This window comes from Rutidosis leptorrhynchoides, chromosome 2 (genome assembly GCF_046630445.1).
Source record: "Rutidosis leptorrhynchoides isolate AG116_Rl617_1_P2 chromosome 2, CSIRO_AGI_Rlap_v1, whole genome shotgun sequence".
Classification (NCBI taxonomy): Eukaryota; Viridiplantae; Streptophyta; class Magnoliopsida; order Asterales; family Asteraceae; genus Rutidosis; species Rutidosis leptorrhynchoides.
Genome location: NC_092334.1, coordinates 622,366,183 through 622,388,276, shown reverse-complemented (window position 1 = coordinate 622,388,276; position 22,094 = coordinate 622,366,183). Strand labels below are relative to the sequence as shown.

The window sequence follows — 22,094 nt, the reverse complement described above, 5'->3', positions numbered from 1 at the left end:
GATGTGTTCAAGCAAAAACAGGGAAACGTTACCCAGAATTGTGTATCAAACAAGAGCAGTCATAGCCTTCTTGATAGCACACATACAGTTTCTTTAAATTTAACCCCAACCTTCAAATTTTTAATACGAATCAACCCTAATTTCTAAAAAAAAATCACCCTGGTATAGCAAAACACACCACAAAAAGAAACCCTAAAACATATAATAAATCCTTTTTCTAATAACCTTGAGATTATAACAAGTATTTCAAGAATTAAAACAAACTGTAATGAACTAAAGCTATTAACATAGTTTCTTCAAATCCTCTCATAACTAAAAAAAATCACTTTGCTTACAAGACTTCAAATATTCAAGATCAGCACATGATAATAGATAGCGTCAATTTCAGTTTCTTTCATAAGACAAACTTTGACTTTTATTAGCAACCTAAACATACCTTAAACAATACCTAAGCCCTTGATTCATTATTTGCACCCAAGAACATCAAATCAAATATACCCTAAAAACAAGAACTGTAAAACCTAATTTCACACGCTGATTCAAATCTTGATAGCACGTATACCGTTCTTTAAATATTAACCCCAATCTTAAAAAAATTAAGCAGAAATTACCCTAATTCCCAAAGAAGAAATTACCTTTGTATAGCAATTAGCAAACACATCACGCAAAGAAACCCTAAAATAAATAAATAAATAAATAAAACGTAAAATAAATAAATCGTTTTTTTAATAAACCTTGAGATAACGGAGGATTAACAACTTCGCAAAGAAACTGGTTAGAGCATTTACTATGGCTTTAAGACGCTGTACCATTTCGCATGTAATACCTTGAACGCCGGCCGCCGACACCGCTAACCAAAGTGCTCCGTTAAATAGATGAAAATGGTGTACCCTAAAGTCAGAAATAATGATGCAAGAACTAGTAATAAACATTTTGTGAACAAAAATAATTGACAGAAGCAAACGTTTAATAGATAACTCATGTGGAAGAAAATTAAATCCAAAGAGGTCATTTGTTACCTGGTTAGCTATACTCCAAAAAGATGGATGATGATGATGGGTACATATTTACTCACATTGGAAATGGCCAGTTGGTCGGTCACTTGAAAATTTTCCATGCCACAGTTATACTCGCATTCTTAGGCGTCTTCCAGTTGTCACCTAAAATTTTTTGCCGTGTCACATTTTTAATTAAAAAAGTAACCAGAGGTGGGAAGTTTAACCCATTTGCCAGAATTGTGTTTACATATATGAAATCATCTTAACACTCACTACAAGGTCTGAAGCCGTTCTAATTGTCTCAGCACCGTGTCATGACAACATAGCTTAATAAGAGGAAGAAGGTCTACAAATTTCCAACTAGCGCCAACACTGTCTTTGCTATTTCTTCGCAATTAGTAGGTACTTCATGTGCAAAAAACAAAACATTGAACCAAGAACCAAACATTGAATAAAAAGGAACACATAATGAAAAAAAATATTACTCCTAAACAGGGGTCATTTGCTATATGAGGAGCTACTTCTAGGTTGTGAAGTCCATTTCGCACAAAATTTTCAATAATTTTGTCACCTCTGTACAACAACAACAACAACAACAACAAAACCCAATACCACATGCGTGGTGTATGGGGGAGGTGAGATGTAGACAATCCTTCCCTTATCCGAGAATAAAGACAAGTCATTTCTCCACTCAGAGTGAAACACTCTCAAGAGTAGAGAAAGTCATCCCTCTCTTTATTTGTCGGATAAAGAGATTGCTTCCGAGAGGACCTCCGGCCTGTAAGTAGGAAAAAGATTTTTTTTTTTTTAAATCCTAAAATAAAAATAATAATATACGCCATGAAAATGGTATAATTAAATTTTCATGGGTTTTAAATCCTGCCTGAAATTTAATTTAGGCTCCAAGAGTCAGTCAAGTCGCCAATAAATCGACGATTGTTGTCGACTCAATAGAGTTTACTAGAGTTTACATACTTTTGATCATCTTAACACCCACTCCACGGTTTAAACCCTTCTAATACCAGGTACATCTTGTACATAAATCAAAAGCATCGAATCAAAAGGCAAACATTGAACAAAAGAAGAACAAATATATAGAAAATAATATATTCTAGAAAGAGGTCATTTGCTACCTGGGGAGCTACTCCAGGAGATCGAAGTTTGACGCTCCCCGCTATATCAATATGCCGTTCTCTTAGCAGACGGATTAAAGGAGCGAAAGTGCACTCCTGTAATTCTATAGCATACCTTTCAAAAATAAACATTATATGATTTGTTATCAAAACCATAGTAAGATATCGTTGTACCAATGGCATCTTGATTTTCCAACATTGAAGATATATCAGCCATCAAAACAACCTTGCATTTGTCAACGCCAACCTGTAATTCTGACCTCGTAACTTTTGTTGAGGATGCATAAGTTTTAGAGATGCTTTAGCAGCTTGCTGAGGATGCATGTCGCCATCCAGAGTATAATCTTGTGAACCATAAATTTCGTATGGACTAAAAGCCTAAATTACAAAATCAAAACATGAGAGGAAAACAAAGACAAATAGACAATTGGATATTAAATCATGTGAACTAACCATAAAACCATCCTGAGCATCAACTGAAATTGGCCCTAAACCAGGAAGCTTAACTTCTCTCAACTGAACATGACCTAGGTCAGAAGGCTTCAATGGCTATATATAAAAGTTAATCATGATAAAAAGTTCACAAAAACTAGTCCAATAATACTGCAAGAATGAATAAACATACAACTTATGTCCAGTTTTGACATCAACAAAATAACGATCAACCATATCAATCTGCATATATACAACGAATGTATAAATGCATATAATATAACTTCCTGATAATAACAAAAGTTTTATTGAAGATATGATCTTCTGTAAAGTGTAAACAGGGTAAATGCATTAACTATTTATACTTTTTACCTTTGTAAGAAAAAGAGTAGCTGCTTGTCATCTTAAACACCAACACTGCCCCTTTAGGCCCATCATAAACAACTAACGACCAATCTGAACAATATGAGTCATTGCCCAACCCGCCTAACCTGCCCATTTCGCAATCCTACATAAACATGGTTACCTGAGAGAGAAGCAACTACCTCCTGATCCATGTAATTGCCAAAAAAAAAGGATAAAGATACATACAAATTTACACCCATTCTCCTAGTAGTCTTCTCGGCTTCTTAGCAATTTCCAGTAGGTCACCTGAAAATTTTGCATGTCAAAGTTATACTTAAGGTAGTAACCAGAGGTGGGAATTCTGACCCATTTACTTATGACTAGGTCTAGATAGGTAATCAGTTATGATTCACCCCCTCCATTTTGTCACCCCTAGATTGCAAGAAAAATAAGATAGGCATATACCGGATTTACATACCTTTTACAACCCTACTACACACGATTACCTGGAAATATACCTGCAAATGTGTCGACTTTTTCAACGAGTTCATCAACTGGAATGGGCACTTCGTTAACTGAAATTTTTGAATATGATCTGCAACAGATTAAGGGTCGGTCATAAGATTTTGTTGGCTACTGATAGAAAGTTAACTGAAACAAAAACCTTTCAAATTACAAGCATCACATGATATATAATAAATTATATATAAAAAAGCATATAACGTTCCTGCAGTTGGAAAACATAAGTATGATGACTGATTCAATAACCAGATATTTATCAGCGAATCATGTTTGGATATCATTATTCGAAAGTCCGTTTGTCATAATAACATCAAAACTAGTGACTGTCGGAATTTAATACACTTGGGAAGAGATTAAAAATTTACAAACCTGTAAGGTAATACATTGTAAAACTTGATGTTACAGGCATCAATCAACTTATTGTTCAGGACAGACAAAGCCTGTAAGAATCACAAAGAAAGAAAACGTTAAAAAGGTATGACACGGTTCATACACGCATCAATCGTCTTAGTGTTCCGGACAGACATAAGCTGAGACAATTTGTTCGTATGATACCAAGCATACCAATAGTTGCAGGGTTTGACATTGCGAATACTGCTGGTCTTGTTGAAATTGACCCTTTAAGTGCTTCCAATACCTAAGGACAATAACATGAAATATAGATTAGTTAATTGAAGAATCTTTTCAAGAATAAAGCGAGCAATATCGATGTTGTTAATAGATGTTAGCTATACCTCTTTAGAAAACAGATGAGTTCAAGCAAAAACGGGAAATACATTTTCAGAACTTTGAAAAGCAAAAACATGAAAACATTACCCAGAAATTTAGTATCGAACAAGAGCAGTCATAGTCTTCTTGATGACACGTATACAGTTTCTTTAAATTTAACCCCTACCTTCAAATTTTTAATACAGAATCAACCCTAATTTCTATAATAAAAAAAAATACTCTTGTGTAGCAAAACACACCACAAAAAGAAACCCTAAAACATAAAATTAAATCCTTTTAAATTTTTTTTGAGATTATAGCAAGTATTTCAAGAATTAAAACAAACAGTAACGAACTACAGCTATTAAGCTAGATTCTTCAAATCTTCTCATAACTTAAAAAAAAAAAAAAAAAAAAAATCCACTTTGCATACAAGAATTAAAATATTCAAGATCAGCACATAATAATAAATAACGTCAATTTCAGTTTCTTTCATAAGACAAACTTTAACTTTTAATAGAAACCTAAACATACCCTAAACGATACATAAGCCCTTGATTCATTATTTGCACCCAAGAACATCAAATATACCCTGAAAACAAGAACTGTAAAACCTAATTTCACACACTGATTCAAATCTTGATAACACGTAAACCGTTCTTTAAATTTTAGCCCCAATCTTTATAAAAATTAAGCAGAAATTACCCTAATTCCCAAAGAGGAAATAACCAAACACACCACAACAAGAAACCCTAAAACAAAAAAATAAAATAATAAAACATAAAATAATAAATCGTTTTTTAATAAACCTTGAGAGCACAGACGATTAACAACTTCACAAAGAAACTGATTAGAGCGCTTACAATGTCTTTAAGACTCTGTACCGTTTCCGCCGGCGGAATACCTTGAACGCCGGCATCCGCCGCCGCCGCCGATAACCAAAGTGGTTCATGAAATAGATGAAAACGGTGTACCCTATAGTCGGAAAAAATCATGCAAGAAGAACTAGTAATAAACATATTGTGAACAGAAAATAATTGCCAGAAAAGAAATGAGGAAACTGGGAATGGAATGTCGGATAGAATGAACGGAATATTTTCCGGCGGTCATGGAGGATTAGGACGTTGGAAACAATTGCAGGCAAAATATTTGAACGTTTGGTGGGTGAGGTTAAGAAATTGGAGCGTGTTTATTTTGCGAAGAAAGGGTGTTTGTGATGCTATTTATAGTTTCACAACATATTTATTAGGGGTATTTTCGTAATTTTACCTTTTTTTTTTTTGCCCCCAATGATAAAATATGCAACTTTCGTAAAAGAACCAACCCTTCAATGTTACCAAAAGATGTCGAAAAAAAAAATTTTACAAAAAAAATCAACTAATTTTTTTTTTTCCTCTCTCTTTTCTTCCTCAACGATAAAAGAGTCAACTTTCATAAAATGAACAACCCTTCAATGCTATCAAAAGATGTCAAAAAACATTCTTTTTTACAAAATAGATCAACTAACTTTAAAATAAAAAAAACGCTAAAAGAAGCAACTTTCACAAAAGGAACAACTCTTCAATGTTAGATGTCGAAAAAAATTCTTTTTTACAAAATAGAACAAGACTTTTTTTAAACTCGTATTCAAAACGGAGCCCCCGACGCGAAGCGAGGGCTCCACAACTACTTATATATATACTAATAGACAAAACACTATTTTACTATTCACCAATAGTAACCAGGGGTATTTTGGTCATTTCACTTTTTTTGTCTCCAATGATAAAATAAACAACTTTCGTAAAAGAACCAACCCTTCAATATTACCAAAAGATGTCGAAAAAAATACTTTTTTTACAAAAAAAATCAACTAACTTTCTCTCTCTCTCTCTCTTTCTCAACGATAAAAGAGGCAATTTTCATAAAATGAACAACCCTTCAATGCTACCAAAAGATGTCAAAAAACATTCTTTTTTACAAAATAGATCAACTAACTTTAAAAAAAAAATACACGCTAAAAGAAGTAACTTTTACAAAAGGAACAACCCTTCAATGTTAGATGTCACTTTCACAAAAGGAACAACCCTTCAATGTTAGATGTCGAAAAAAATTCTTTTTTACAAAATAGATCAAGACTTTTTTTTTAACTCGCATTCAAAACGGAACCCCCGACGCGAAGCGAGGGCTCACAACTAGTTACGAGTATTTGCTTTACATCTAAGCTACCACACTATTTTTTAATTTTTTACCGTTATAAAAAAAATACGGATTAATACGCTAAGATTTTTTTTATTATTTTTTTAATACGGAGTAATACGCCAAGATCTTGTTACCTCTTTTACCCTATATTAATTTACAGAGTAAATTAATAATGATGAATACCAAACCTACATTTGTTTATTGTTTAGGCATGTTACGAGTATATAATAATTCATTATTTATATTAATCCTATATATACTATTATTAAACAAAGTTACTTCTGCCTCCTTCCTGTGAGATTGCTGTTTCCATCGGAATTGTCCTTCCACACTATTTTTCAGGATACTATGGTCATTTTGCACACCCTCTCAGTTCTAACTAATTCAACTAAGTTTATACATGATTGGCCCATGTGGAAGGACTTCACAACGCCTTTCGCCAAGCAGCTGAGTGAGATTTGATTACGGGGGGAGACTTGGTTTTTGGTTCTTCATAGATAAACATTTCTAGTCTTTTTTATGCCAATGATGTAATTGTTTATATCAATGTGAACACTCGTGATGTGGATAACTTTATCATGAGTATTTTATACTTTTTTCACATGGTCTCGGGTTTGAAGTTAAACATTACTAGATGTAACGTGTACGGTATTTGTGTTTTTCCTGATGATATTTTCTCTATGGCAGATCTAACGGGTCGTTGTCATGGCTCCCCCGTTTGTGTACCTTGGTTTACCATTAGGTTTAAATATGAACCTTATAAATAATTGGCGGTCGTCGTGTAACAAATTTCGTAAAAAGCTCTCCGATTGGAAGGCCTCTCTTCTTTCTATAGAAGGGCATCTCACTTTAGCTGAATCGGTTTTTGAAAGTTTATGGATTCACTACTCATCTCATTGTAAATGCTTGGAGTCGGTTTTAAACTCTCTACAAAGTATTTGTTCTAACTTTTTTTTGGGAGTGGCGGTTTTGATAAAAAGAAAATGGTGTGGTTAATGTGGCTGAATGTCATGGCATCATATCTCACGGCAAGGAGGATTAAAAATCGTGAGTATAAAGTTGGAACTAGAAAATAAAGACTTTTAAAAGTTAAAATGAGATAGTTAATTTGGGACGGAGACACCAGTTAGTATTATTTTTATACACACTAATAGTATTCCATTAAGCTATTACGGTAAGAGAGTTGAACTCCTCATTTATTTTATTTTAATAATTTAATATTAAAATGCAAAGAAGTGCGGAGTAAAAAAATTAAAAGTTACTCATGTTGTAATCCTCGTTGTATCATTTCCTTATCAATAAAATTATCTTGCTTTTCAAAAAAAAAAAAAAATTTAAAGGTTGTTTGCAAGGTGGACAAGTCTTTTTTATATATTGTTAGTACATTAATACATACCTAAATAAGTGATATTTCTTGTGAGATTACCAGCCTTACAATATACACTTATTATTTATAGACTAATGTACTAACTGAGACAAAAAAAAAAAAAACATTTTGATTGTAAGAAAATCAATTTAGGCTTGGGGACAAAAGATATAGATCTAATTCAGTTGTGCTTGAAGGTAAGCTTGTGTTCATTCATCAGTTCTTGGCCCATATGAAGTTCGAAAATTAAACGTTAACTACCAATTCGATACGCCACCCTTACTTGGTCTGTACGTAGAAAAACATGTGTAGATTTTGTTAAATCATTAGTAAATGCAACTCCACTTCTTGTACAATAGAATAATAAGTACATAAGTGGTTCGTTTATGATTAGAATTGTAAGTCTCCCATCAACAACTTGACTACTCGGTGTTAGTAGAGTTGAGAGCACTGGCAAACTGCACACATTGCGTGTTAGGTAATATTCCAATTCACACACCATTGATTCAGAAGACGATTGATACTCACATTTCAACTGAAATCGTCACAAGTTATTTTAGGGCAAGACATTACTAGAGCAAACCAACTACAATAACTTTTCCTGTTATCTTTATACAAGCAACTAGTGACGACTTGCGAAAATTATATACTTACACGCAGTTCCAGATTTTTCAAGCTCTACAAACACGTAGCAACTCATGAAAAAGCAATACAAAGCAAGTGCAATCGATCATTCCATTAGTAAAGCATAGCAATAGCAAAATTCAAAAACGAAATCAAATTGAAATACAGTACAAATTCATATTGCTTCTGTTAAATCACACAAACATCACACAATTTTTTTTTACCTTAAACCACCACACTAGTTCTTAGAAAGTAAAATCCTTCTGGTACGCCAGTCATTTATCCTTGATCTACATACCAGGGACACTATAGACATTTAACATAAATGAAGAATAGGTGCATCTATCTCCATTAACATTTTATTATGCAGAACTTTAACTTGCTCGGCTTTGAATAACATCAAGCCCGACTTCACTAGCATCTGTTGCTTGCAACTCCACCTGAATACCATCAAGCTCTCTCTTGAACCTGTCCTTAGAACTTGCATAAATCATCTTGTTCCTCACCCTTGCAGTATCTGGCGACCTGTTACATAACAAGTTAGTCAAATTTCAAGCAATTTTAGTACATGAACATATATGTTGATTAAATAGTACCATGCGATGAAGAAAATTCTGCTTTTTTGAACACCTTCAGGGGTCAAAAAGTCATAATCAAATACAGCATAACGGCATTCATCAGCGGGTAGGCATGCTGAGAAGGCATCATAAGTCTCAGCTGGTTCTCCAAGTTTTTCAACAATCACCTGCTTTTGCTTCTCTTCGATCTTATAAATGATGAAGCGAAAGGTCCTTTTTGCCTTCAATTCCATAAACTTTAGCTTGCACTCATCGTGCACAGCCATCCCCGATGCTGCATTGGCCTACAAATTTCATGGATTATCAGTCACACATATTGAAACATTTTATCAAATAGAGATTAACGACTTGATAAGTGATAAGAGTGTGCATATTTCAGTATGAATAGTCTCTTCAGTATAAGTTGTTTGGTGCCAACAATATTTCACGTGAGGTTATACCAATGATGCATCCTAATCAATATCATGTAACCCACTCTCAGCTACATCTTTGGTTTAACCGAAACCTTTTACTAAATGAACATACATCACTATTGACAGGTTTTGTTTTCTAGACATAACCACGACCTGGTAAACATAAACATTCGACTAGACGAGTAACCGCTTTGATTAAAGTTTGATTCATTTCATCTCAGACAAAACACGCCAACTCATCAACTGACATAGCTAGCTTACTCACAATCTGTTAAAAAAACGATCTAAATTCACTTGCACAAGGTAAAAAATTGTCTAATAGTGCCCCCACAAACCACAGTACCAAACATCAACGATCAACATGCATCCATCAATCAACAAACTCAATCTTACTAATCGGTTAACTCGTAAACCGAGGGGCCATTGGCTAGTAAGCTATACACACAAAATGAGTCAACTGCATAGAGCAAAATAAACTCATAGAAGCTAATACATATGAAACGACATTAGATAAAATACTCAGATCAAGCAACATAAATCGCATTCAGATACTCAATTGACCGATCACATAGCTTAAATCGCACACATAATCTAAAATTTCAAATAAACCTCTGATCTAGCTCAACAAAAAGCATCAATCAACACCGACACGTGATTCGCACATATAAACACTAATCGATCAACGAAAAAACAGATCAGAAAGATCAACATCGATATATTTACACTAATCAGCAGATTGAGTACAGATCTCCGAAAATATCTGAAATCAATTGTAATTTAAACAGAAATGCAAATATATATACACATAAAAGATAAGTATATGTAAGGAAATGAGTCAAGAGTGTGTGGTTATGTGTAAGAGAGATAGAGGTAACCATGAGTTCCGGCGGAGAAGAACGATGGGAGAAAATTTAGGGCTCCGATTGAGAAATTTGTGTGTGTTTTTGCGGTGAATGAGAAGACGTGTTTTGTCTTCCTTTAAATTTGGGAATATAATATTTTGACTGTAACTAGCTGGTTGAGCGAAAAGTAAACTTATAATGATATTTTTATTAATGATATATATTTATATTTATTCATAAAGTAACACTTTGAATTAAGTTCTTGCTATTTTATATAGAAAAATAAAATGAATTATGCTAACATATGCGATAAAAACACATGTTAAATATTACTTGTATTAATTAAACTTAATTTTTTCTTAGAAAAAATATAACATTAAATACATAGTTTATTTTTAAAAAATTGATGCTTTTAAATTTATTTTAACTTATTCAAAGAAACTTGATGATTGTTAATATCTGACATGGAGACACATATTAATATCTTTCAAATAAAATATACTTCGTATAAAAATAGAGGTTTAGTTAGTCGATCCTACTATAATTATATAAAAAGTTATATGTTAAAAAATAAAATATACATAGAAAGGTTTAGTGAAATTAAGGATCTTTAACTTATAGTCTTAAGACATAGGTTAGTCAATCTAGTAATAGAGATTGATAAGAATTTAAGTTTAATATACTCCGTAATAAAACTAATACTTTTTTAAAAATTTTGTACAATTTAATCGATCTTTTTTAAAAGTAAATTTGTTATTCAGGTTATACGCCTAATTAGTTATAAAATGTGAATATCACCAATTATATAAAGTTTTCTTTATTTGTCAGCTTCTTGAAAATGTCCCTCTAATATTCGATTTCTACCTTCATTGAATAAAGAGTAGTTTTTTTTTCTATTGTAAGTTAAAATTAAATTGACGCCATTTTGAATTAATTCATGTGGCTTCCATTGCTTAGATTTTAAATTAGAGAAAAACAAAATGTATTTTATTTTGATGCTTATACACAATATCATCGATAAGATTATCAATTATAAGTTTTGAATTGAATACATCAAATACGAGGTTCAGTAAGTGTGTAAATCACCAAACATTTTGAATTAACTAATAAATCTACACATCAGAAAATGAAGAAGCTACATAACAAAAATTCCGATCTAATCGTTAAAAATATGTGATGTGGAATGTGGATTCGTTATAAAAATATCAATGCTAATAATAATAAATCATACATCTAGAGGATCATATTTAATGTATTTTATAGTTTTCATCATAAAGTTGACATTGTCCTAGTGTCAAATAAAAAATAAATAAAAGAAGCGAAGTACTGTATTCATTTTCGATCTTTTAAATCCAAGTTCGTAGCCGACGTCGGGATAAAATTCGATGGTATGATAGATATATTATCGATAATGTGATGAAAGATTCGGAAGAGGACGATGGTGATGTTGATTGTTGCTCATGTTGCTCTTCATGCGCGTCCTCGGACTCGGAAACATAGATTCAATAACTAGTCGTGTATGGGTTTCGTTTATGGTATTTTGCGTGGATCTTTGGTAGTTGGGCTAGGGGTGTGAGAGTTTCCTTTATTGTTCTCGTGCTAGTGTGTTCGAGTTTTTGTTTGTTTGTGTGTTTGTGTGTGATCTCGTGTCTTGTCTAGCTTCTTGCTAGTTTGTTTCGTGTATTTTGATATATTTATAAAATTTACTTGCCTTTCAAAAAAGAAAAAAGAAAAAGTAGAAATGGGTTATGATTGTTATCACTCAATTATAAATTGCATCCTTCATATTTTGTAAATTCTCATTAAGAAACCTAAAATATTAGTCCATTTTTCACATTTTATTTTTCGGTTTAATTGCAAATATAAGAATTAATGGAATCAGATGCAACTGAATTCATAAAAGTAGAGCAGGAACTTAATCTACTTTAAAATGTCCCGATTGAATATATGTTTTTCTAACTATTGTTTAGTGACATAAAAAAAGTTTAAATGATAGATACGACATTGTCTATTTTAAAATGTTTGAAGTTAGAATTTGCACATTTGACATTTATGCTTCATTTAGAATCGTAGTTTATATTGTTAGAGTAGATTTACATAAGTAGTAAGAATTATGACTAGTTTAAGGTCAGAAACGGATATTGAGGCGTGCAATACGTGCGGTCGCACATAGCTCAATATCTATAAAGGTTCAAAATATCTTAATATTATATACCTAGGCTTATTTTATATACACATGTCCATTTTTTAATTAATAATTTAAAAATTTTGAAAAGCAAAATACATAATCAGTATCGAATACTTCGTAATCCAATACTATGGTCCACTCGTTTGACTCCAATACTCTGCATCAATTCCACCAATTTATAGGTAATAATTTGAAAATCATAGTTACATGTATATAAAAGGACACACTTACATTCCGGACAATGCCTATAAGATAGACATGACGACCCTGTTTAAGGTTACAAGATAGTGTAATATATACTTCATATGATGCAAAATAATTCTCTCTTTTTGACTTTGAAAGTTTTTTTTTTCAATTTTAACTTTAAATATTTTTGTTTGTGTTATATAATACTTGTTGAAAATTATATTAATAAAAACTCGCTTAAAACTCAATATATTCATATAAATTTCATCAAATATTATATAACAAAATTAATAAAAATTAAAGGAAAAAGTTGAGAAAGAAAGACTTTATTAGAACAAAACGGTATATTAGTTTGAGAAGAATTGACTAATAGATACTCCGTGATAGTTATGAAGCAATGAGAAAATTTTAGATGAAAACCGAAGCATCATATTGAGTATTGACTATAGAAATAAATTTGGATCGACAAAAAACGTCGGCTCACTTTTATAATTTTGACTAATGTTAACGTTTTGGGTTGTTTCTGAAATTTCGAATAACTTGAAGGATTTATTTCATAACGTTTTTCAACGGATCGCTTTCTGTCTCTCTTTGCCATCTAAGTATAGTCATTCTGCGTTAGATGTCCGCAAGCGATTCAAAAGTATGTTATAACCAATATAACTATGCCACGTGTCTTATATATTGTTTGAATTATTCCCATCGGATTGGAATAAGAATGTACAATTCTTGCAGCAGTTGTATAAAACGACCTTGGTGGATTTGAAACACTAAATTATGAAACTCGTTGTCTAAGAACCAATCTAGTTGAAAATTGAAATTGAAAACTAACCAATAATATAAGGTGATTGTTTATAAATGTATTGTATCTAGGGATGGCAATGGATCGGATATGGATCGGGTGAGGCCGTATCCATATCCATATCCATTTATATTTTTAAATCCATATTCATATCCATATCCATATCCATATCTATTTATAAAAATTTCATCCATCCATATCCATATCCGTCGGGTGAAGCGGGTTAATGGATAATCATCCATATCCATTTAAATTTATTTTATTTTTAACAAATACGATCAAAAGTAATAATTCTTAATAGTTTATGCGACCGAAAGTCACATTTTTACTAATCTATATAACAAATAATCAACAAATAGCCTATTAAACGTGTAAAAATAGCGATTACCTATAAGTTGGTTAATGTTTAGTTACATGGAATCACCTTTAAATTATCAAAGTACAATAAATTCATTTATTGATTTAAACAAAACAAAATATAAGAAAAAATTTATATTTTTAGAGAAAATATAAAGAAAGATGAATATAATTAATGAAATATCACTACATAAATGATATTAATCCGAGTGATAATTTATATATTTAGTTATTTCGGGTGAAAGCGGGTTCATCCATGGATGAAACTTTTCATCCATCCATATCCATATCCATTTCGGTTCATCCATATCCGTATTCATATCCATTTAAATCGTCCATATCCACGAATAATCGGGTGGATCGGGTGGATATTCACTGGATCGGGTATCAATTGTCATCCCTAATTGTATCTATAAAGATCATTTGTTAAGGCTTTTTATTAATTGTCACGGAGTATCTATTATCTATTATTTATATTTATTTATTTATTTATTACTATTAAAGTTAAGGAAATAAATAAAAAAAATACGAGTATTAAGTAAAAAAGGCTCTATCTCCTTTGCTAGTTACTTACGGAGTATTTTATTTGTGTAAAAAAGTGAGAAATTATCGAATTTGAAGTTGCAAGTGGGCGTGATCTGTTTCAAATTCATGCTATAGCTACGGAAAAACCATTTATTCTATATTGTCGTTGCTGTAATGTAGAGCTATTGGAGGTTCCGGAACTCACACTTATTTGCTTCGTCTAATTAAAATAAAGAAACGTGATTTGTTTGATTTCATTAAGTTGTATTCGTTTAACTCGATTTTTTTTTTTCCTTTTTTTTTTTGAACGGCAAAATTTTAATTGGATTTTAATAGAGGAAAAATCATATTTCTTGAAATGATTGACTAATTAAGCCATTATAATGTGTTGGTGTTTGCTCCCCTCCCCAGTTTCTCATTAGCGAGGTGGAAGCTTATTATATTTGTCTTATTTGACGTTAAAAAAAAATTCTGTAACATCCTAAAAAGAATAATTGACATCATAATTGAAACGGATGGAGTATTAAGCTTCATGTATAATTTATGTGAACACAAAAGCGTCAATTACTTATGGGCGTGTTGATCAATTTTATTAGGTGTGAAATTAGATAGGCAATTTTGAAAGTAAGAAGTGTTTTCATCAATATGTGTCACACCCCCAAATAAGGCCTGGGGTATTTGTGACTAATTATATCAAATCACAGTTGTATAAACGAGAACGACTCTATATGAGACGTTATATTGAGTTTTGCAGCGGAAGATAAATAGGTTACATTGTATATAATGAACAACGCATTAAATGACTTTAATTGATATGATATGTAATGAAGACTCCAAGCATAGCAAGCAATCATCATCAATTTAGCAAGTGTGAGTCTTTCAAATTATCCATGAATGACTTGTTGAAATGTTGCTTTCAATTAGCAAATACACAGCGGAAGCATTATGTAGGACCTGAGAATAAACATGCTTAAAAAGTCAACACGAGGTTGAGTGAGTTCATAAGTTTATCATAAATCAATAGTTCAGTATAGCATTAGACCACAAGATTTCAGTTTAAAGTTGATTGATACCAAATATATCAATCGAAAGAGTTGCTGTTTGTAATATCGCGACTAAACAAAGTTACCCCGTGACACTTGTTATTAATGTCGTTGAATCATTATTATGTAGTCAAAGACCAACGGTCAACTGACTAGAGACGTCACTCTCAGTAGCGCTACTCACAATAACTAAGCTTGCATCTTATACCTCAGCAATTAACGATATTACGGCAGGGATTTAGCATGCCAAAGCACGTATATAGCATAAAAGTTTGAGTACTTGTGTCTAACGTGTAAAACAGTTATAAAAGTTGCGCATGTATTTTCAGCCCAAAAATATATATATAAAGGGAGCAGATGAACTCACGATACTGTATTTTGTAGTAAAAATACATATGACGGTATTGAACAATTGTAGAGTTGACCTTGGATTCACGAACCTATATCAAGTATATACATTAACACATATACTCGTAATCGAATAAGTTTATATATATAAATTTATTAGTTATGTCATTTTTATATTAATAACATGTAAGTTTCTTATATTTATTTTATATATTCTAAATAGATAAAAATATAAATTTTATTATGTTATGTGTAAATATATTTATATATATTATTTATTTGTTAAAATAGTAATTATAATAATACTAAAATAATAATAATAATAATAATAATAATAATAATAATAATAATAATAATAATAATAATAATAATAATAATAATGATAATATTAGTATCAATAATAATGATAATAATATTAATGATTCTATTGATGATAATTAAAATGATAGTTTTAATAGTAATGGTAATCTTTATTAAAAGTGATAATTTTATTAAAATGATAATTTTAATACCTTTAATAATAAGAATGATAATAATGATAGTAATAATAATAATTTCAATAAAAATGATAAGATAAAATGATACTTTTAGTTATAACCATGTTTTTAATATTAATGTTAATAATAACTTTATTATTAGTAGTAATAATAATAATTAATAATAATAATAATAATAATATTAGTAATGATAATACTAATAAGCTTTAAATGATAATACTTGTAATAATAATGATAGTAACAATAATAATACTAATACTTAATGATGATGATAATAATAATAATAATAATAATAATAATAATAATAATAATAATAATAATAATAATAATAATAATAATAATAATAATAACTAGTGATAATAACAATAATTAATAACAATAATAACTATAGTAGTAATAATAATAATAATAATAATAATAATAATAATAATAATAATAATAATAATAATAATAATAATAAAATAATAATAATAATAATAATAATAATAATAATAATAATAATAATAATAATAATAATAATAATAATAATAATAATAATAATAATAAAAGAACATGAGACTACCTTCACAAGCTTTTCTAAAAAATATTTGTCACGAACCGGGCTCGAACCCGAGACCTCTCGTTCACCCAATAACACCACAAACCACTCCTCCAAATCAATTTTTCTGATTTAATACGTATTTCAAATATATTTAACTACTTTTTCTGTGTTCATTATCTTCTTCAACTCAAATTGACAGGAATCAAATCAAATCATAAACACGAATTACTTATTTGATTGTAAATGAAGAGAAAAGACCTGTGTTGGATTAACAACAACAACAAAAAAAGGCTGCTGTGTGCAACGACGGTTTGAGAAAAAAAAATTAATGATTTTGATTTGGAAAACATTTTGGAAAAATGTTACAACACGAATTAAGTTTTAAATCACTTCTAAAATCTATTGGAAACGTCAATTTAACTGAAATCATAACAGAGAACACGAATTTTATCAAGAACAATGAGTTGACTTTTAAAAACTAAAACTTTGACTCGAAAATTCGTGATCGATACGAAGAATTGGAAAGTGAGATTTTTCAGATAGTTTAAGTAGAGGAATCCTAACAAGACTGTATTTTTAGATTTTTAAATTGAAAACGAAATCGAGGTTTTGAATATTTGAACAAGAACAGAGCAGAACTTATTTTTCTTTCTATAATATCTGTTTAATTTGGCAATTTGCAGCAGATAATTGAAGTGTATTACTGATAGTTGGTGACAGAAAGTGAATGAATTACTTAACAACTCATATTGATCGAATTATTTACTGAATGTGGTGTCGACATGATCAATCAGAAAAATATAAAAAAATAATAAAAATATATAAAGCTGGATCACTAACTAAAAAAATAATAATCTTGATGGTGTTTTGACAAGGAAATCACGATTCATATATTAAACAGATAGTTGATCAACCTAATTCTGGTAACAGTCATTTTCATTTTATTTAATATTAATAATTAATAATTATATTAATAATAATAATAATAATAATAATAATAATAATAATACTAATAATAATAATTTTAATATAAAAATAATAATAATAATATAAATAACCAGGATAATAATGTGATGATATAACAAAAATGATAAATTTTTTTAATGATAATCAATAATAGTGATATTAATAATAGAAATGATAATATTCATAATTAAAATCATAATTTTTATTATTAATTATAATATTGATATTAATAATGATATGATAATATTAACAATAATGATATATTTTAATAATTTTTGTAATAGTGATAATACTAATAATATTAATATTAATATTAATATTATTAATGATAATAATAATTATTAATAATAATAATAATTATAATACTGATAATTATAATGATTGTAAATGATGTAAATACACATACATATATATATATTTACATATCTTTTTATAACCGGTTGTTCGTGAATCGTCGGAAACAGTTGAAGTTTAGTTTAAATTTAATCGGAAATTTTCCGGGTTATCACAGTATCCCCCTGTTAATAGAAATTTCGTCCCGAAATTTAGTGGTTGCCATCAGTCGGCGTTGTTTGTAAACAGGTGAGGATATTTGGTCTTCACGTTCCCAGGTATACTCGGGCCTTGCGTGAATTTCAACAGATAGAATATTATTTTGTTTCAAGAGTTTAAATCATACGATCCATAAATTCTACAGGTTCTTTTATGAAGTGCATTTTATTATTAATGCGAAGGTTATCTAAAGGATTTAACAAGAGTATCATTGATTAGGTTTTCTCATAAAGTGTGATGACCCGAAAATTTCTGACCAAATTTAAACTTTATCTTTAAATGATTTAATGTTTTTGACACGATAAGCAAAGTCTGTAATGTTGAGTCTCAAAGTTTTGGAACTATATTCATGGAATCAATTATTCTTTGACTGTTCTCGAAGATTCACGAACAATATATATATGTATATATATATATATAACTTAATGTACATATATATATATATATATATATATATATATATATATATATATATATATATATATATATATATATATATATATATATATATATATATATATATATATATATGATTTCAAGTTATTTAGTAAACGATATTAACATTTGATTATTGATTCGATTAATATTTAGATAAGTTAACTAAAACGTTTAAGATGAACCAGTAAAACACTAATTTGCTACAGTATTTTCGAATTGCTACAGTACCCGAAAAGCTACAGTGTTTTCGAAAATCACTATTTGCTACAGTATTTTAGTTTCTAAATTCTGAAACCTTCGAGTTTAAAATATGAATATTTTTGAAGTGGTGTTGGGAGCTGAAGCATGAGTTAGTATAATATAATGACACTTGATCAACGTGATTATATTACAGTAAGTCATGCTGAGTTTCTAATGGAACTTGATAAAGGTTCACAGATCACACCCTCATCATGAACCATGTTACATAACTCTTTTATTCTATTTACCCTCTAAACATATCAAGAAAATATTTTTTTTGATGATTCGGTCTTTTCCGGATATTCTGGTAATTTGACAAATCAAGATCGTGCCATTACGATTACCTTCTCAGAACATTAACTATGTTCATCTAAAACTCCATGCCTACGAATTCTGGACCATTACGAGAGATGCCTAATCGCAAGAAGAAGAAACGAATGGACAAAGCTCCGAAATAGAAATTGGAGTATAAATCGCAGCAAATAGAAGGGAGTATTAACTGTGAATGACAATGATTATAGAAGACAGAAGTAGGGACATTGAAATATAAGGGGAGATATAAAGCCCGATAACAAATCCGAAATTACAAACCGTGTATATCAATGCGTATAGCAATATAAAGACACAGGAGAATGAAAAACACTATAACCCCAAGGTAATGGTAGAAGAAAATAACTTCCTCTGGTGGTAGATGAAAAAGAAGAATGACAGATATGAAAGTTAGGAATATATCAAGAATTAGAACTGGATGAAGCATTTTCACAATCTTTTGGGAGTATGAAATAAGAAAGAAGATTATAGGAGTGGTAAAAATAAATGAAACGGAAGAGGTCAATTTATAGCGAAATATCAGACATAGCAATCGAGGCAGATTACACATTTAATCAAAGGAAATCTTAATTTCCTTAAATTTCGAAGAATCAAATCTTATTTAGATTATGAAGATTTTCTATTCCTTAAAATCTGGAAATCAATCGTTACTACGTCAAAAGTTAAGATGAATTTCTATTCTTTCATTTCACTCTTTTACGATAACCTCTCTCATACGTTTCGAGAAATCGGATTGTTTTATCCATATTATTCAATGGTGATAAAATTCTATTTAACAACTCATATTCATCATGAAAACATTTTTATTGTTAGCCATGACGACCTCACTTAAATTTCGGGACGAAATTTCTTTAACGGGTAGGTACTGTGATGACCCGAAAATTTCTGACCAAATTTAAACTTTATCTTTAAATGATTTAATGTTTTTGACACGATAAGCAAAGTCTGTAATGTTGAGTCTCAAAGTTTTGGAACTATATTCATGGAATCAATTATTCTTTGACTGTTCTCGAAAATTCACGAACAATATATATATATATATATATATATATATATATATATATATATATATATATATATATATATGATTTCAAGTTATTTAGTAAACGATATTAACATTTGATTATTGATTCGATTAATATTTAGATAAGTTAACTAAAACGTTTAAGATGAACCAGTAAAACACTAATTTACTACAGTATTTTCGAATTGCTACATTACCCGAAAAGCTACAGTGTTTTCGAAAATCACTATTTGCTACAGTAAAAAAACTTGCTACAGTAACTTTGCTACAGTAAAACACTATTTCAAAATGAAAATGTATATACTATATATATATATTAACAAATAGCGAGACGATGATTTATAGAAGTAAATGACCAAAACACTCGAAAGTTTAAGATATACTTTGAGTGGTATAGTTTATGGATAACTTAAGGCTATATTTTGACAAAGGTACGTGACACGAAACGTAAAATGCAAGTTTTCTAAATGTACGAAAGAATGTTCGAAAAATCGGAACCGGGACATAAGTCGAGTGATGACGTACGACTTATCGGAACGAAAATTACATGACACCTATACACGAGAATATAATATAATATATAATTAATTAATTTAAATTATATATATTATATTAATAATTAAATACGTCGACAAGCAAAACAACAAACAAGATGTGAGCTGGAAAATGATGCCATGCGATCGCATGGCAAAATGCCCATAAGCCCATGCGATCGCATGGGCAGGTGGGACAGGTCTGGTCCTATAAATATCGAACGTTTCTGTTTTTCTGTATCCATCTATCTCGCATCTATCTCTCAATATATATTATATTTATATTTATTATTATTATTATTATTATTATTATTATTATTATTATTATTATTATTATTAAGATTAATATTATTATTAATCTTAATATTATTAGTAGTATTATTATTAATTAGTATTATACATAAAATACTACGACGAGGTCATGAGCGTGTCACTTTCAAAATATGTTTTCGAGCGGGATAGAGCTAAGGAAATTATGGGTATTGCCAAGGAGGTTATGGGTAATGTTTGGGGGTATATTTGTGAATCAAATCTAGTGTTTATCATCTCCGTTACGTCTACGTACTTTCCTACAATATTGAATCTCAATATTTATACGTAAGCACTCATATTTTATCTTTTATATATTAATTTTGTATCCATGTCTAGTGCTCGAGTATATATATATATTTATATATGCTTGTATGCTAAATTTCATCGTTAAACAGTTATAATGAATCACGAATTAAATACATATATTACTGGTAAAAGGTATATGATATACATGTTTTTGAAAAGCTGACGAAAAATCAATAACTTTTCATTTAGATATCGAATAATTTCGATGAACGGATTAAAAGATATGATCAACTGAATTATGATTAACGTTAATTGAAATTGCTTTTGAATCTGCAATTAAGATTTAAACAACTTGTTTACGAGATTGATAAATTGGATTTTTGAATATTACCAACCGAGTAAATGAATCCTTATATAAGGTACGTCTCGTTTTGTTAAGCTATTGTCAAAATTGACTTTTTGAAACGACTTTGGATAACTTTTGTATGTCGATCTCGAGCATTAGGATTATGATACACTATGACTTGACCCAGCTTGATAGACAATTATTGACCAATATATGTCCTCTAGGTTGAGATCTACAGTTATTTGGTAATCCGAGTTTCGGTCACATTTTGGTGAACAACTTTATATGCTGCTAAGGTGAGTTTCATTTGCTCCCTTTTTAATTGCTTTTGCAATCTATATTTTTGGGCTGAGAATACATGAACTTTATTTCAAACGCAATGGATACAAGTACATACTTAATTCTACACTGAGTTTGAACCGAAAATCCCTTAGCTTTGGTAACTGATAGTGCTCCAAATGAACATATATTTAGTATCAAT

The 22,094-nt window shown here is 30.0% G+C and overlaps 1 protein-coding gene across 2 annotated transcripts in view; it reads right to left on the bottom strand.

Moving 5' to 3' along the window:
• Positions 1-8,347: 8,347 nt before the first annotated feature.
• LOC139893567 (actin-depolymerizing factor 2-like) overlaps positions 8,348-22,094 on the bottom strand; it is a 161,280-nt gene continuing 147,533 nt past the window's right edge. The window contains exons 2-4 of one of the 2 annotated variants that reach the window (XM_071876745.1): positions 10,173-10,224; positions 8,903-9,168; positions 8,348-8,831 (exon numbers count right to left, since the gene is read on the bottom strand). In XM_071876745.1, coding sequence (XP_071732846.1) covers positions 8,681-8,831; positions 8,903-9,168; positions 10,173-10,175 — 420 coding nt within the window. In that variant the 5' untranslated portion in view covers positions 10,176-10,224 and the 3' untranslated portion in view covers positions 8,348-8,680. Of the gene's footprint in view, positions 8,832-8,902; positions 9,169-10,172; positions 10,297-22,094 lie in introns of those variants that run through there. The other variant, XM_071876744.1, reaches the window with a different exon arrangement.